This window comes from Lycorma delicatula, chromosome 2, assembly GCF_047948215.1.
Source record: "Lycorma delicatula isolate Av1 chromosome 2, ASM4794821v1, whole genome shotgun sequence".
Taxonomy (NCBI): Eukaryota; Metazoa; Arthropoda; class Insecta; order Hemiptera; family Fulgoridae; genus Lycorma; species Lycorma delicatula.
This window is the reverse complement of record NC_134456.1, coordinates 136,990,592-137,008,504: the sequence shown is the minus strand read 5'-3', so window position 1 is coordinate 137,008,504 and position 17,913 is coordinate 136,990,592. Positions and strand designations below refer to the sequence as shown.

Genomic DNA, 17,913 nt, shown 5'->3' with positions numbered 1-17,913 from the left:
TGCTTTAAATAATCTATCAGTTTTACCTATATATATATATGCCATCACACTGTTTTTGAAATATATATTGGAACAGTTTTAAAGTTTATCAATGGTCTAAATGGTATGTCTGGTTTATATATTTTTGGTAAATCAAATAATGCAGGAACTTTTGGACAGATTGGATAAATTCTGCTGCGGTATGTTAATTTGGTGTTATAGTAGAAAAATTCCTATACTTGTTTATTAATGTTCTTACAATTTTCAAATATTTATTCATAGGGTCTTTCACTTCCCTGAATTCATTTTCTTCTATGTAATTATTAATTTTGTGAATATGTTTCTTCATACACTACTACTGCAGTTTTATCCGACTTTATAATTATAGCATTAGCTTTTAGTAACATATTAGATTGAAGGTAACATCATTATCGCTTTATATGTGTGTATCTGGTGGTTTATAAATAAATATATATATATATATATATATATATATATATTTGTTAATTTTAAATATTTTTTTTATCCTAATATACTTAATAATATAATTAGCACGATTAAATTTTATAATATTAGTATGGATTTTAATCAGGCTTATTTTCTATTTTATAATCAATGTTTTTTTTTTTTTTTTTTAAGTTGATTTGTAATCCTTGATCCACTATGCAAATGCTGGGGTCAATTCCTATTTTTTATTTGTGGCGTAGCATATTAACCCGTTCTTTATGTGATTTATAAAAATGTAATACCAAAATGTATATGTACCGATTAGAATAACGCATTTATTTGTACTTAAGTGTGCGCTAAGGTTACCTAGAATACAAAAATGCATATTATTATTACTTTCGTGGCATCTTAACAATAGAGCTGTGCTGCAAGAAGGGAAGTATGATAATCGGTCAAAAAATGGTTTTTTTTTTCTACATTTCATGACCCAGGGACCCCAAAAAATAAAAAAAAGCAGTAGTAATGTTCGTACATATGTATATGTTGGTGTATTTGAAACTTAGTAACTTTTAACCAGATAAACTGATTTTGATGAAATTTTGTACAGCGACAAAATTTCATGTATATGGAAAAATTTGTCGGTAAAATTCTGGGGTCTATTTCCAGCAGAGGAGGGTTCTGGAGGTAAATTATCTCTAAATCTTGCAAACATAACCCGCTTTATAAATTCAGTACATGCATACAAGCTAATCTCACAATTTCAACAAAAAAATTGTCCCAAAATTCCCTCTTCCGCAAAAATAAAAAATGCTATCTTTTTATTTATTGCCTATTTTTAACCAAATTTTTTTTTTAATGCCTACCTAGGCATGCTAGTAATGCAAGCGACCCCTAAAAAATACTTTGCGGGAAATATTGGGGGAAAATCAGATCAAAGTTTAAAAATGTAAATTTTTTGAATTTTTCAAAACTTTTGGAGTATTTAAACTTTTAATATTATTAATAATAGTATAAACTTTTAATAATAATATCACAATAAAATTCTACTATAATTCAACCCCACTCTGAATAACTTAGGTAACCTTTTATTGGTTGTACATTTCTTACTGAAATTTTTTTTAGTTTATTTTAATTAACATAGTAAATGTAGAAAAATCAAAACAATTTTCTTGGAAGGTGATTTAGGAATTGGGGATCAAAAAAAAATTACTGATTAAAATTTTTTTTTTGGTTTATTAAAATATATAATGATAATTTAATCATAAATTACCCCACCCCAAAAAATAAATTTTAGGTAACCTTTTTTATTTATTATTTTTCCACAATATAAAAAATAAATGACCAATGCCAGCAACAACTTTGTTGTCAGATTTACTTCTTTTACTTTTAGAGTTCTGTCATAATAAAATGATATTTATAGCATTCCATTTCTAAGGATTAATAATAAAAGAATTAATAGTATGAATTTTTTTTGCACAAACATAATGTTAAAAGTAGCAAAAATGTAATTCATACGTTGTTTAAAATGCTTCAAATTAAGCTATATGTAAAAAAGTTATAACAGGACCATAAAGGAACCTCCTTCACAAAATAAAAAATTAATTATTAAATATTAGTCCATTTGGTAATGTGTAGAATGATTTTTTTTTTTAAATACATACACACTAAACCAAACCGGTAACTTTTTATCCTTTTGTATTCTCAATGTGTACATACTGATTTATTGAAAACTATTTTACTCTAATTTCTTTAGTAGTAGACTAGAATATCATCAATAAATCTATACAAAAAAGTTAGATGTCACGGTTTTATTATTCTAGCTAATCGGTTAAACAGCTATACAGTATACTATATAACTAAAAGTATGCTAATAGGGTCAAATTTTGCATGTTAAATTTTATGCACATCTTGACAATTCAAGTCAAGATATGTCATACAAGTTTGATATGTTGTATGTTTAACAATATACATGAAATGCACTCTTGTAAAACCTTTTTCCTAAGTAGTAGTGTGCCGAGGACAAAGCCCTCATAACTGGCAACTTTTTTCATTCAAGATGTGTTTTTAAAGTAAAGTCCATGTTGAAAAAAAACTGTAACAAACTTAATTACTTATGTATAAAAACGGCATTTATTTACCGTTTTTCTACGTACATTTTTCTTCAACTTTCACAGCATTTCACTAACTTCTTCGTTCCCTCTTCAAGAAATTCCGCCACCGTGACTTTCATCATCATCAAACATATGTGATGCAAGCCACCGATTAAATAAAATGGAAATAATCGCAGAGAACTATAGAGTGGATGATTAAAGATTTTCCAATGAAATTTTCCTAATCGCCACAACTTGTGTGGCTGGGCATCATTAAGAAAACACAAATCTCTTCGGGATAGCATCCGATGTCGTTTGTTTTTTATAGCTCTTCTCAGATATTTTAAAGTTTTGCAATACGTAACATCATTCACGATGGTTCTGTGATCGCTAAATTCTACAAGCAAGACTTCCTCTTTGTCCCAAAAAAACTAGCCATAAGCTTCTTTACCGATCTTGTTTGAACTTCTGTGAAGATGATGATGATGAAGAATGCCACCGTAGCAGCAACCGCCGCTTTATCTCGATGTTCGAATAATAATCCAGGTTTCATCTGCGGTAACAATGCGTTCAAATAATTCATCACCATTTTCATAGTACTGAAAAATTATATGTGCTGTAGCAAAACGTTTCTCTTTTTGAGTCGGTTAATATCTTCGGCACCTATCCATCGCACAATTTTATACAGCCCAATTTTTAAATCAAAACTTTATAAATCAAAGATTGTGAAACATCAAAGACGATTGTAATATGGTAAAGCACCAGTTTTCTCTAGTTTTTTCATCGACTATTTCAATCAAATCATCGACAGCCAGACGCTATGTTCATCATCATAAACATTAGTTTGCCCTTGTCGAAACGAATGGCACCACCGACTTAACATAGCATCACTCATAATATTCAGCCTGTAAATGTCATAAATAATGCTTGTGAATTTCAATCGCAGAATTTTTTATTTATTTATAACTCCTTGTGCTTAACGCTCCGTGGGATCATGAATTATAAATGATAAATGGATGAATATAGACGACTTACAACAAAACAACTGACTAACTGTTGACTATTGATTGAAATAACTGAGCTATGCATTATCTGTTTACATCATATATCTGCAGCAAATACAAAACTGATCTTATTTAAAAAATGTGCATCATACATTACATTGCTACCTTGTCTTCAAAATTCTGTATATAGATATATATTTTTTATAATGTTAATGAAATTTAAGTACTTACACAATGCATAGAAGCAATGCAAACAAATGAGTTTTAGCAGTCGACTCGTGTTCTACTCTTGTCATTACTGGAATATTGCATGATGGGCATATAGAGCTTGATGGTGCTGGTCCAAACTGCCCTTGTACTAACAATCCTATAACAAAAAAAGTTTACTTATTAAAAATAATAAACTTTTATACCTTTTTTTTGTAAAAATATAACTTCTAATGTTAAATTATCATAAATTTAAAAGAAAGCAGAAAAAGTAGATAAATATTTATCTATTTATCCACCATACGGTAGAACTCAACAATTAAAAAATGGAAAGCATTTTAAAGGGCAATAGTAAAATAAAAATTAAAATGCAAAAATTCTGATGACTCTACTATGACATCAATTAATTTAATTTTAATCGTAATTATTTTTTAATTTAATTTTAATTTTTTTCATAGTTGCCTATAATACAGCGAATTACTATAAAAATTAAATTTACCAAATACTATTTCCTTAATATGACATAAGACCAATAATTGGGGTTACTGTAGGCAACTTTTGTAGAAAAATAAATAAATAAATGGCTGTCATTTTGTTTAGAGTTGTCATAACTTGGAAGTTTATGCCAAAATCTTTATTTTTCAATGCCATTTAAAATGCGTTGTAATTCTACCCTTTACATTTATTCTGAGTTACCCCACTCCCCATAGATAGGAACCTGGGAGTGTGGCGGTTTCATATCGGAAAACAAATTTTTTTCATATAGGAGCAAGTACTAAATTTATTATATTTGTAGACAATTTATATTTTACACTTACGTGGTTGAGAAAGAGGTGGTGGTCCTTGAGGTTGCAATAAATGTGGTGGAACATTTGGTGGTGGGCCATACGGTGGAACACTTGGAGGTGGATTGTGCATTCCATATGGTGGAGGTTGCTTTTGATATTCAGACATAACAGCAAATTAAAGTAGAAATCTGGAAATAAATATTGAGGTAAATTATAATTTTAAAACAATTACAAATACAATAATAATAATAATAATAATAATATTTCCCTTGATTGCTTAGCTAAAAAATGTACTGTTACATGGTAAGTCACTAAAATTTTCCTATTTATACCATTCAAATGTCTTAACCGCTAACTTAATGCTCATTTTAAATAACTGTAATTTTAAATTATATCTAATTTAGCTGTGGATGACACAAAGCTGTGCGTTTAGAGGTTAATTTCATAGGTATTTGTTGCGTAGTAATATTAGACTACTCTTGTTTTATCATTTTATGTCGTATACAAAAGTTTCTTATTGCTGCACAAAGATTTTTACAAAACCTGCATATAAAAAAATGTGCACACAGGTCACTAAAGATTAAGGGAACATTGCCCATAGCGTACATTCTTTCAAATTAAACAAAAAAGTATTATTAATTACTTCTGCATACTTTCTTGCTTAGTAATAACATTTCATATCAGTTAATAACATAAATAAGTTCTTTTGTTTGTTTTATCTTTTAACAGTCCCATTGTTACTCAATAACTTAAGTAAGTTACACCCATTTTAATTTTATCTTTATTCACATCCATGTAAAATTAAAGGCTGTAATCGATTTATAAATCGGTTTGTTTTTTAATCATTGCATGTTGTGAATTAAAAATAGTAAGCTACAACACACACATACAGAACAATCAATAAATAAAATACATATTACGTATCATGTAATATATACATGTGATATACCATATCACGTATATGCCATGTGATATTAATGAATATCACATATATATTGTATGAACCGTGTAATACACCATATGCATGTGGGCACCATGTTTAACGCCCATATATATGAATTTTGTAGACTGATATTTTATAAAATAAAAATTATTAATTTATCCTCGTGTTTATATTTATGAATGCGTAATCTCTGTTAAAAATAATAGTCACTTATCCTTAAAATGTAAGAATATCCATCTCCAACAAATATATAACTGTTTTCAGGTAACTTTGACTAACAAGGATATTATTATGTCTTTTACCATTCAAACCGTTTGAAAATATTCTAACTGATTTATTTAAAACACAGTTAAACATTATCTTCAACAGGAACAATTTTACTCTATTTGAATTTTTAAAGAATATTAATTAAAATTCTTCTTTTAAAAAACCTAATTTTTTTCAAATGTTTAACATAAACATAAATGTGTTCAAATAATTTTAATTAAACACCATCTGAATTGCAAATTATTTGGTTATTATTTTTTTATATTCAGTATCTTCATGTATTTACATAGTATTATTTCACATGTTTGCGGTGTTATGTCTAACTAGGAAGCATAATTCAAGTTTTATTCGTATTTATTACAGTAAAAAGGGTCACAGTACATCAAGTGAATAATTTTTTGAACCGCTACCATAAAATTTTCATCTCCTTAATTCAGATATAAATGAAGTTGTGTCATCTGCAAAGAAATTTAATGACAAAGGTTCATGACTTTGAATCAAATCATTAATAAATAATAATAAAAGCAAGGGACTGAGGAAACTATCAATTCATGAACGAAACTGTTCAAAGCGAATAAATGTCTTTGTTTGAAAAGTATCAATATTATTATTGTTTGAAATACTGGAAAAGAAATTATTAAATTTGTCTGCTATCAGAATAACAGAAACTGGGATGAAATAACAGAAGTTGAGTTTTAGTCAAGTTATGTCAACTGTTTTTTATTTAAAAGTCTTTCACTTTTGATAACAACCGACATAGTTTTAGATTTATTGTTTGAATTATCATAATGTAACCTTTTAACATCATGAATAACTTAAGCATAAATCGTTTGTAATTTTTCAAATAATTTTAGAAGATATCTGGCAAATTATATTTAGACATTTAATTGTGATTTCTTAGAGTAGAGCTACATTTTTTGATTAAATTTTGTAATCCATGCATTTTTCTTTTATGTTTAGACCGTTTCATTTTTTTACTAGTTAAAAAGAAGGCCTTCTACAAAACATAACATTGATTTAAGTACTTTATAGTATTTTTTTCAAAAGTATGTTATTACATACAGGCTTTAATAATATGCCAGGAAATACTGTAATTATACAGAAAAGCAGTAATTTAAAATGTAGTAGTCAATAATTCAACTAAGTAAAAATAGTAATAGTGTATAAACTGTTTACACATGTCAAAATACATTCATTCTATTTATTACAATAATTTTGGTATAAATGGTGAATAATTACAATTAGAATACATTAAGACAGAGCCTACACAGAGGTAGAGAGAGAGAGTAAAAGATTGTATCTCTCTAAAATGAAATAAACAGAATATATAGTTCTTTTTATTGCATGGGATAAAAAACAAGCTTTATTAGTTATAAATCACTGTATGTATTTTTTTTCTTATAGAATGCTCATTTATTTACTAAATATTTCTATTTCTGAACCGAACATGCAAATAATACTAATAATGGGAAAATTTGTTTTTCTCATTACTTAACAGAACATGCAAATAATACTAATAATGGGAAAATTTGTTTTTCTCATTACTTAACAGAAAAAAAAATAGCCTGGTTAGTTTGGTACATAAAAAATACAATGTGTTCTGTTGAGTCGAAACAAGTTAAATATAGACAGACATACTCTTGATCTAATTTACACTGTATTTACTTTCTTTCTCTTCAGAGTTATTTTAAGTAATACCCGTAACATACAAAATAGTCTCGCTTTAAAATTTATCGACTTTCATATTTTTCTATTACATTATTTTTAATCTTTATTTTTAATTTTTCTTCATCCACATCATATAAATAATCTCTTAAAATCACCCAAAATTTGGTGAAGATAACGAGAAAACATCAACAAATCAATCGGGTATATTTTTATATATATCTGATAAGAAGTACAGCGCTACCCTAAGATAACTTTTCAACAGTTCAATATAAAAAAATGCAACTTAGCAAATCCTGCTATTTCAAAACAAACAATTGTTTTGGTATGAAACCAACACATATCCAAACCCCCTTGAGAGTTCAAAGATTTTATGTAAAAAAGATGATATAATGAAAGACATATGGAAAAGGAGAGCGACAGATAAAATTTTCACATAAAATATCTCAGGCTAAGTAGTAGAAAATATAATAATGGAATGGGAACCTTTTTCTAAGGCTAACAGGTCCGTTTAACAATAGTTCTTTGTAATACTGCCCACTGACACACCTACCAGATGCTGTTCCATGAGAAGACTTACTGGACCAGACTAGGAATTCATGGGAAAATGTAAGGGCACGGACGATCAATCTCACGCCTCATCATTTAAGGAATTTGGGTCTGGTTCTACAGGTCAAGAGGATAGGAGTATAAATACTCCAGGAAACACGAGTAAAAATCTGTTCTGAAGAAGCGAGTATAGGCGTATTGGTGGTTGTCTACGTCGCGATTGTAAGACGCCGTTATCTGGCAACGTATAATACTGCAGGGTGCCGGGTAGTGTTCGACGTGACATCATAAGCATTCCAGTGTGGTCAGCGGGGGGATGCAGGAGGTTGTTTGGTGAGTTACTAGACATTTAGTGAAAGCAGTGAAGTATTAAAGTAATTCATAAATTGTTAGGATGGTTTTATTTGTGAACGGTTTACGGTATCTGTGAACGTATCAGGAAAGGTATTTCTGGAATAATGAATCAAGACTAACGTATTCACTAGTAATTAGTGAACTACTACCTTAGTAGTTAATGTGAATTAATAAATAAAAATAACAACAACAAAAAAGGGTAAAACATCACAGACTCGTTAAAAATTAAAAATACACTGACAAATCAGATTTTTTTTTTAAATTCTTTTTGTAATTTAAGTATAAGAAATTATACCAAAAAATAAATAAATACCGTAAATGAATAAATAAAACCAATCGGTCAATATTTGCACTTTATTGAAAGTACGAATCACCTTTTAATTCAATAAATAATATAAAGAATGCTGTAAATTTTTAGTAGTTGTGTTTATCAAAGAAAATTGATTTTAAAGTTGTTTTAAAATTTAAAGAATGCTGTAAATTTTTAGCAGTTGTGTTTATCGAAGAAAATTGATTTAAGTTGTTTTAAAATTTAAATGCTACTTTTTTAATGGAACGATATGTAAAAAAGATTCCGTATAAATAAAAAACAAAAACTATAAATATTTCTCCTTCAAAAATCGTATTATTATTATTTTATATTCCTTATTTTTATATCGACTTCCTTGCGTTCGATTCGTTTCTAGACCTGAGTCGGTGTAGTCTACCGTTACTTTTGATGTAAAATATGTAAACACACCGTCGTCTTTAACACCGAAGTGATCTTTTTAAGAGGGTAATTACATGAAAATTTAGAATTTTTAATAAAAACTACGGTAACAATAATTATTTATGTACTCTGACGAAACATTATAAACGGGTGTGATAAGAGATACGTAATATTCTCTTGTAATAATTTGTTGTTTCTTGTAAGTTCTTACTACGATCTAAACCGGCCCGAAATGATTTTCTGATACTAAACATAGTATGAGAAAAAGAAATTAATTTCAAAAGTAAATAATTAAACTCGAATAATAAAATTGTTCAATACCGATGTCTAAAACTGGGTTATGTGTTCGGGTTCTTGCCTTTCAAAAACAATAATGGAAACAATTTTTTTACTAAATTCATCCATCGCATGTAAAGTAAAAAAATATCTTATTAAAAAAAAAACTGCTAAGGATGCTGACCGTGCCGAAGTGATAACGACTTACCCTTTCATCATATATATATCCCGCGTTCAAATCCTGCGGGAGAGCCATAAATCTTTTTTTCATACGCTATAAAATTTCCATTTCGTATTCCCGCGCACAAGCTTTTGAGTTTATCTGGCGAATTAATTTAAACAAATTTATTTTTAAATACATTCTCAGTTTTCTTCATGTACCTTAACGGCTACAATAACTTTTTGGTGCCAGAATGTTTATAACAAAATGCAGAAAAATGCCTTTTATTTTAAATTTTGCAACAAAACTCCGTGTTTAATAATTAAATATTCAAGCAATATTTGGAATAAGTTATTTTAACATTTTAGAAATATTAAGTTTATTAATTAATTAAATCACGATAATAAAACAAAATAAACACTTTATTTTATTTTCAATTTTTGAAATTGGGTTTATAAGATATAAAATTATTAATATATTGATTTAAAGCCGATACATATATACAGAGCCGATCTCCTTGGCGGGGTGGTAGTGTCTCGGCCTTTCATTCGCAGGTCCTGGGTTCGAATACTGGTCAAGCATGGCATTTTTCATACGCTACAAAATTTCCATTTTCACATTATCACTACTACAAGCTAGTTCCTATATATTATAGTTCCTATAAGTTCTGTGGATTCAATATTCAATAAATAAATAAATATATATTACTAAGCGTTTAAGTATCTGACAAGCATTCTTTTCATCCGAGGTCCCGGGTTCGAATCTCGGTCAGGCATGGCATTTTCACGCACGCTACAAATCATTCATTTCATCCTCTGAAACAATACCTATCGGTGGTCCCGGATGTTAAAATAAATCTTGTAGTTATACATTTTTTAATTAGTATTTTATATTACACAATATAATGTTTCAAAATATAATGTAAAAAGTAATTAACACTAAATAAATTTATTATTTATGAACTAGGCGAAGGCATAAAATTAACGAAAAAATCCAAGGTTTGGAATACAAAGTTAAATTTCAATAGAGATTTCTTCCCGGCTTTTACTTTTTTTGTAGATGATTAATTAATCGCTATATAAGCTAGAAGCTTGTGCGTGGGCATTAGGAATAAAACTTTTGTGCCTTCCAAAAACAGGCCATACCGATCGGGATTCAAACCCGGGTCCTTACCGCATAAAAGGCTGATTCTACCACTACATATATTTTATTTAATAATCTTTGTATATTTAATTTTAAATATACATATTTGTGAAAAAAGTTTATTTTTAGATGTGTATTTTTTTTTACAATTCTTAAAAATTCGTTCTGGCTTTTTTTTCGGAAAGAAAAATTTTATAAAAAAAAAGAAGCTAACCTGTACTAGATAATTTTCACATAAATTTGTTTTTTTTTTACAAATGACGCAATTTTTTACATAGCGAGTCGCAACATGGCAGACGATGCAATTCCTGTCTGTTGTTACGATCTCCATAGGTGATAGATTTCCGGATAATTAACTGATGCTAAATTCAAGGAATCGGTGAAGAGACCTTTTTTCCGCGTTCGCTGTTCTTAAAAGAATCTATCGTTCTATTACTACCTTTGCAGCAAATTTCCTTAGCCTTTAAATTTAAACAAAAGTCGTGGAAAAATTTACATTTAAGAGCTACTGAAAAAATTAAAAGGCGATTACTTTGTCAAAAGTTGTAGATAATAAAACAATTCTAATTATATATTTACGCCTATATACTGTAATCACCGATGAAGTGCATTATTAATTAAATTACCGATGAAGTGTTTTTTTCGGTAGTAATGGGCCTACGCACGACTAGTTACCTTTTTTTTTTTTTTGAAGTGTGACAAAATCTCGAGTCTCACTCGAATTCGATCTTAACAGCCTTTCGGCTGGCGACCATTCCGCTACGGAGGTCAGCAATTATCGTTATTATAAAAACTACCGACACACTCACGGATTCTTTTTAACTGGCATTTCATATTTAAAAAATGAAATATTCTTACTTTACCTTGTATTTTCATCAATTGTTCTTAAATTTTAATTAAAACTTTTCGATTAAATTAATTCACAATAATTTCTTATTCGAGTTTTTCCGAGACGCAAGGCTCTTTGTTTGAACGCTAACCCTTCTCGTGATTTTAATTTATTACTAGACCGCATTAAAACACGTGAAACTTATATAATCTTATCAAAAAATATTGGCACGAAATTTTTAAATGAGAACTTTAAAGAATTTGTATAAAGAATATTCCAGACAGTATTTTTAGTGAAATATTACAAAACATACTATAATATTATTTTATACAGACCAATAATTATTTAGTATATTCAAAATATGTGACAATAAAGTTGAAATAACTTACTGGCATTGCTTATATATATATATATGATGACATGAAAGAAGTTCCTAAGATTTACTTTTTTTGAGGTGGGGGTAATTTGTGATAAGTTTTATTGTACAATTATCATTACATGTAAGTTTTAAAAATTCAAAAAATCTGTATTTTTTCGTGCTTCTCACCTCAAAAATCACTTCCCCAACAAAATATGTTTGATTTTCTACGATAACTATGTTAAAAGGAAGAAATAAAAAAAAATATTAAAAATGTACAACCAAAAAAAGGTTACCTAAGATTTCTTTTTTGGGGATGGGGTGAATTATGATGAAATTTTACTCCAATATTATTACTAAAACTTTATTATGTAAACTTTTAATACTATTAAAAGTTTTGAAAAATTTTTTAAAATCAACATTTTTAAACTTTTATCGGCTCCCCCACACAAAACATTTTTTGGGATCGCTTGCATTATTACATTCTAGGGAGACATTTAAAAAAAACCGTTAAAAATATGCAATTAAATAAAAATACAGCTTTTTTCGATTTTTTGGGAAGGGGTAATTTTAGTACAAAATATTTTTAAAAATGTTAAGATAAGAATACATACATGTACTGAACTTAATATAAAGTGGGATTGTTTGAAAATTTTTGAGAAAATGATCCCCAAAAACCTCCCACCATCTGGAGATAAACCCCAAAATTTTACCAACAAATTGCTCTACATACACGAGTCTCAATACAAAATTTCATGAAAACAAGTTCAGTCAAAGATCATTAAGCTTCAAACTCACCAACGCATGTACATACAGACGACCATTACAGCTATATATATATATATGTGTGTGTGTGTGTGTGTGTGTAAATTTTTTTGGGGGGTTGGTTCCTGGGTCATGAAACGTCCAGAAATGCAAAAAGAAAAAACCATACACCATTTTTTTTTACTGTTTACCATACATTCCTTGTTGCAGCATACCTCTAGAGCTGTACCAGAAAATAAAAATACGTTATGCAATAAAATAAATTTACGTAATAATTCACGTTAAGTGACTAATTAAATTAACGATAACAAAAAATATATTATAAATTGAATAAAGAAATAACACTTACAAAAATATATATATAAACAAAATAATGCTCGTTAAAAAAGCGACAAAGAATACACAAACGTTAATAACACTTGTACACAATAGGAGTTACTAATCTACACTGACTCTGGCTCCGTAAACACACAGCACAAAGCAACATGTTTTCATGCGCCTCGCGATTCATAATAACTAATGAACGACCTTGACTTGAACATTAGTCATAGGTAGGCCTACAATGAGAGAATTTTTACTCTTTTATTCCTCTCCATTATCATCATCTTCGACTTAAATTATGAAGTGGAGAGCAGTATGTTTCTAAAATAACGAAAACACTTCAGTATCAATTTACGAATTACTTCAGTAAAACAATATTTTATTAAAATATTGTGTATATAAAATACATTTTTTTAATAAAAATTAAGTTGTTTATAATAATTAATCGATAATTATTTATAAAAATAATTAATTTCATTTTTTTAAAACATAATTTTTTTCAGGAAGTAAAAACAAATTTATTTAGAAAAAAAGCCGGCAAAGAGTTTCATTCACGGTAACCGTATCTTCTCAACCCCTTCACTGATTGTAACCAAAATTAAATGTTATTTTGAACATCCGTATTCAAAAGTCATCGTACAAAATTTTATGATAATCGATTACTTCATTCTGAAGATATCAAACAAAACAGTAACTGACGAAGAAGGCGCAAAACAAATTAGGCTTATTATTCCCACCCCGGAATGAAATCATCCAAATAAATAACCAAATTACATGCTAACGTAATAAAATCATGTAATTCGAGATATAACGTGACGTCGAAACCAGAAATGACAAAAAATAAAAACGTTTTTACCCCAACCCCTCTTTATCGGCGTTTGAATAAGACCAAACTCCATCTGAAAAACACTTAGCTATCAAAGGGACAATAAATTATGCGACACTTGGAATATAATGTTGAGGTAAGAGACCCGTGAATTCTTAACTCTCTGCCTCCTTATGTGACCAAAATGGCACGCATCTATGCTCCACATACAAAAATCATCTGCCAAATTTTATTCGAATCGATTCATCCAGTCCCCGGAGAAAAACAACAGGCCAACACAAATATATCATTTCAAATACACATCATTTCGGATATTTTTCAACGCTGAAATTCTAATTTTTCGTCAGATGATTTAATGAATACAAATTCCGACATACAAAATTAAACCCGGCAAACGCGGTTTCCCTTGTATAGTAAGTATACTGTATAAAAAACAATATATATATCCGAGAAAATGAAATATGAAAGCGAGTAAAATTTGCGGCAAAATATATTAAAGGAAATTTTTTTTCGGAATTTTAAGCCAATAAGAGAATGGCTGTCATTTGGTAGATAAGAACTGGTAATCGGAAAAAGTTCGTGATAATTCAGGTAAATTTTGTATAAAATTATATACTATAACTGTTGCGTGTACTTGTAGCAATTTATTTTAAAAACACTGTGAAGTTATATTTATAGTAATAACAATATTGCGTGTTAAACTTTGTAAAAAAAAAGAGTATACAAGAACGAAGAAAATGCCAAGAAAATTGATTTGTTTTTGTAAAAGCAAAAGTGAAATTTTTTTATAAGTTTTTTTTATCGACTTTTCAAAGAAAAGTAGGCTACAGCATTACTTTCGATCTCACGGTGGGATTTGGAGGTGAAATTGAATTTTCTTTACGTTTTGAAGTATGAAGATTAAGAGAATACTATTTACGTATAAAATTTTGTGGCTCGAAAATCTCCAAAACTACCGCATCAATTTCATTGAAATTTAGATATACTGTAGTAGTATATTTGAAGTTGTGCATGTGAGTATTTGATAAAGATTGGTCGAATCGTTCTGGAGTTACGCTCAATTTAATATCGTTAACAACCTCAAATCGAGTGTTATGTTTAACGCATAGTGGCGTACTTTCCATACGCGCTTACGCAGCGAATCACAGTAGTGAGCGAGTTGAATTTGATGCTTGTGTGTATAAGATCTACTCGTTAATCGAACGTACGTAGTGCGTTGTAATTTGATAAATAGTGCATTTCTGAATGCGAATAGTTAGGCGTAGGAAACGAAAAGTCAGGTCTCCTTGCGCAGAACTGTGCAAGAGTTACTTAAATTTAAAAAAGTTAATCTGTTCCAAGAAACAAAACAATCATCGGTTTAAAAAAACGTCCATTAGGGGAAATGTTAATCGGATTAAATCTCTCAAATCATTTCAGTTCTGAAATGATCTCCTCTATTTAGGAAACGTCTTATGTCTTAATATAAATTTTATTTTACTAATTCCACCGACCTCCGTAGTAGTGGATTTGAAAGATCTCGGGTTCGAGTCTCGATCGATTATAACAATTGTTTCATACCCTACAAAATCCCATTCATATTCTTACGGACAAGCTTTTTGCTGAATAATGCTACGGTTGAATAATTATTTCCAATTTCTCAGAATTAAAAGGTACGTTGCCGGTAACAAATTGAAAGAAACCGTATATAAAAATTATAAACTCATTACTATCGATCTCAAAACCTGCTCTTTTGTTTTTCCTCCGATCTAAACAAATGGTTTACTACTTATTACGTTTAACACTCACTTGAACACTAAAAAACGGGTATGCTGTAAAGTTGTTAACACTTAGCTTTTATTAATCATTTACCAACGCTATTGTACTACAAACCTAAAAAAACCTTGTGTTTCGACACCGAATTTTGTGTTTAACGTCAAATATTTAAAAAAACTACTGAAGTTACAGTTCTGGAACTTGTTTTATCCTATTTCCTACCTCAAAATACATGCAACCACCGACTTAAAATTTGGGTCCCAAAAATTACAGTAGTGCTTCTTTTTATTAGAAAATCTGAAATCCGGGCGAAATCTTTCACTAGCTGTAACTCGAAAACAAAGCGTTTCCAGAACTATGTTTATATGAACTTGTTTTTTTTATTATTTTCACCGGTAGAACGTGTCCTGAAAGTTTCTCAGTTTCTTCGTGGGACATCCAATATATTTCTCCAAGACTGTACTTTTCCCCTCGAGATTATTCTGAAATCTTCAGCGAAACAGTCTAATTTTTTCAGGGTTGAGAAACGGTAGAACAAAAACACGTTGAAAAAAAATCCCTTTCTCAATTATAATTTCTCTCTCTCTTCCATTTATTCGACAAGAAATTCATACAAATCTCTGCGATAGAACAAACTTTTTTTTTAAATCGTGGGATCCAATAAACTTACATACGTAAGGTAAACAAAATGAACCGGTTAGAATTGACATAATCCCGGGAAAATTCGCAATTATGCAAATACACAAATCCGCGCGCGGGTATATTTGTGTACAAGACTACACTTCATTTATACTCATACACATCATCCTCATTCATCCTCTGAAGTAGTCCTAACGGTGGTTCCGGAGATTAAACAGAAAAAAGAAAAAGGTATTTGTGTAAGTTAAAGTACGGTATTAAGGAACAGCTGGACGATTTCTAAACAAAAAAATCAACCTGTTCAAGATTGTAGAATGAAAATCTGCCAACATCGACCGGCAATATGGGAATAGAAGTGACCGGTAGAAATCACTTCCTGTTTTACGCGAGACGATTTTTTTTACTCTACTAACCTTGAGACACATCAACCTGCTTGTATTGACGTCAACATGAGCAAGACCCCAGCTAAACTTTGCATATTATTTAGCAACTACACCTCACATGGAGGTTTTTATATATTTTCGAATGGATTTGAAGCTTATTAAATCGCTTCGTAATAAATGTAAAAAAAAATAACCGAGGCCTTATTTTTACTCTCCGATTGATTGTGAATTAATTACCTTATGCGATTTCATCTTACTTCAGATTCTTTTTTTTTTTTAACCGTTGGAAAACTATATATAAGAACTTTATTACGTAACTTGACATAGACTCACGCGAAACACAGAAAAAGGTTTTCAATATTTATTACTACCAGGGTTATAATTTTTTACATTTAACTGTAATCCAATTAACGGCCAATTTTTCAAGTAATAAAGTAGAGGACGGTTTCTCACATACGATTATCTTATTTTTGTAATAACTGGTTTATAATAACAGATGAAGTATAAGGTCACTCTTGCACAAACCGATTCTCCACTTAACGATAGAAAATCTGGCAACGTCATATACTCTCCTCCGCAACCCTACCTACTGCCATACCTATGCAATAAAATGTTAAAAGATATATATTAAAGAAAAACTGTCGATCGTAATTCTACATGAATATTTTATTTGTTACACTGAATCGATTAGACTGTGTCGCACGTCTCTAGGACTTGTAATTGCTGCGTTAACAGGACTTTATACCCTGACGTAATCTTAGTCACGAATAATTCGTTTATAACGTAGGATAGCCATTCTTAGAAGAAGAAAAAAATGTAAGAAGCTTTCCTGTTGTCTTATTCGCTAATCCGAATACACTGTTTCATTTCATATCAGCACGCAAGCCAACCGAAACGCAGTTGTTTTTGGTCCTGCAAGAAGCGATACCTTCACTCACTGTGTTCACCGCAGGGACTGATTATATAATATCATTACTCCCTGGGAAAACAACTCTAATTAGTGTCATTTGTAGCTCGTATGCTTTACACACGTCACAGTCATAAAAATGACTACGAAGATGAACAAATTATTGTACCCCCTTTTGTGGTAAACAATTCTTTCAAACGGAAAGATACGCACAGTTTGAAAAGTAAAAAAAATCTGCGAATAGTTGCATAGCTTTCCCGGGAAAGTTACAAACATTGATTAATATTGAAATTTTTAATATAAACATGATATAGTTCTTTTCTAGTAAAAGAAAAAACCCATTAGTCTCCTAGAGGTGTTAAATTAGCCTATAAAAAAAGAAATTATTCTACGCATTAAGTAAATTTTTGAGGTACGGGACTCATAGTGATGTGGTACCTCTTTCTTTCTTTTTCTTGTTTAGCCTCCGGTAACTACCGTTTAGATAATATTTCAGAGGATGAATGAGGATGATATGTATGAGTGTGAATGAAGTGTAGTCTTGTACAT

At 29.7% G+C, this 17,913-nt stretch overlaps 1 protein-coding gene across 4 annotated transcripts in view; it reads right to left on the bottom strand.

The window, feature by feature from the left end:
- The window catches only part of LOC142319241 (lipopolysaccharide-induced tumor necrosis factor-alpha factor homolog), a 99,462-nt gene that overhangs the window by 3,477 nt on the left and 78,072 nt on the right, over positions 1 to 17,913 (bottom strand). For 3 of the 4 annotated variants that reach the window (XM_075356284.1, XM_075356286.1, XM_075356287.1), the window contains exons 2-3: positions 4,546 to 4,703; positions 3,752 to 3,887 (exon numbers count right to left, since the gene is read on the bottom strand). In XM_075356284.1, the coding sequence (XP_075212399.1) occupies positions 3,752 to 3,887; positions 4,546 to 4,681 (272 nt within the window). In that variant the 5' untranslated portion in view covers positions 4,682 to 4,703. Of the gene's footprint in view, positions 1 to 3,751; positions 3,888 to 4,545; positions 4,704 to 12,882; positions 13,036 to 17,913 lie in introns of those variants that run through there. The other variant, XM_075356285.1, reaches the window with a different exon arrangement.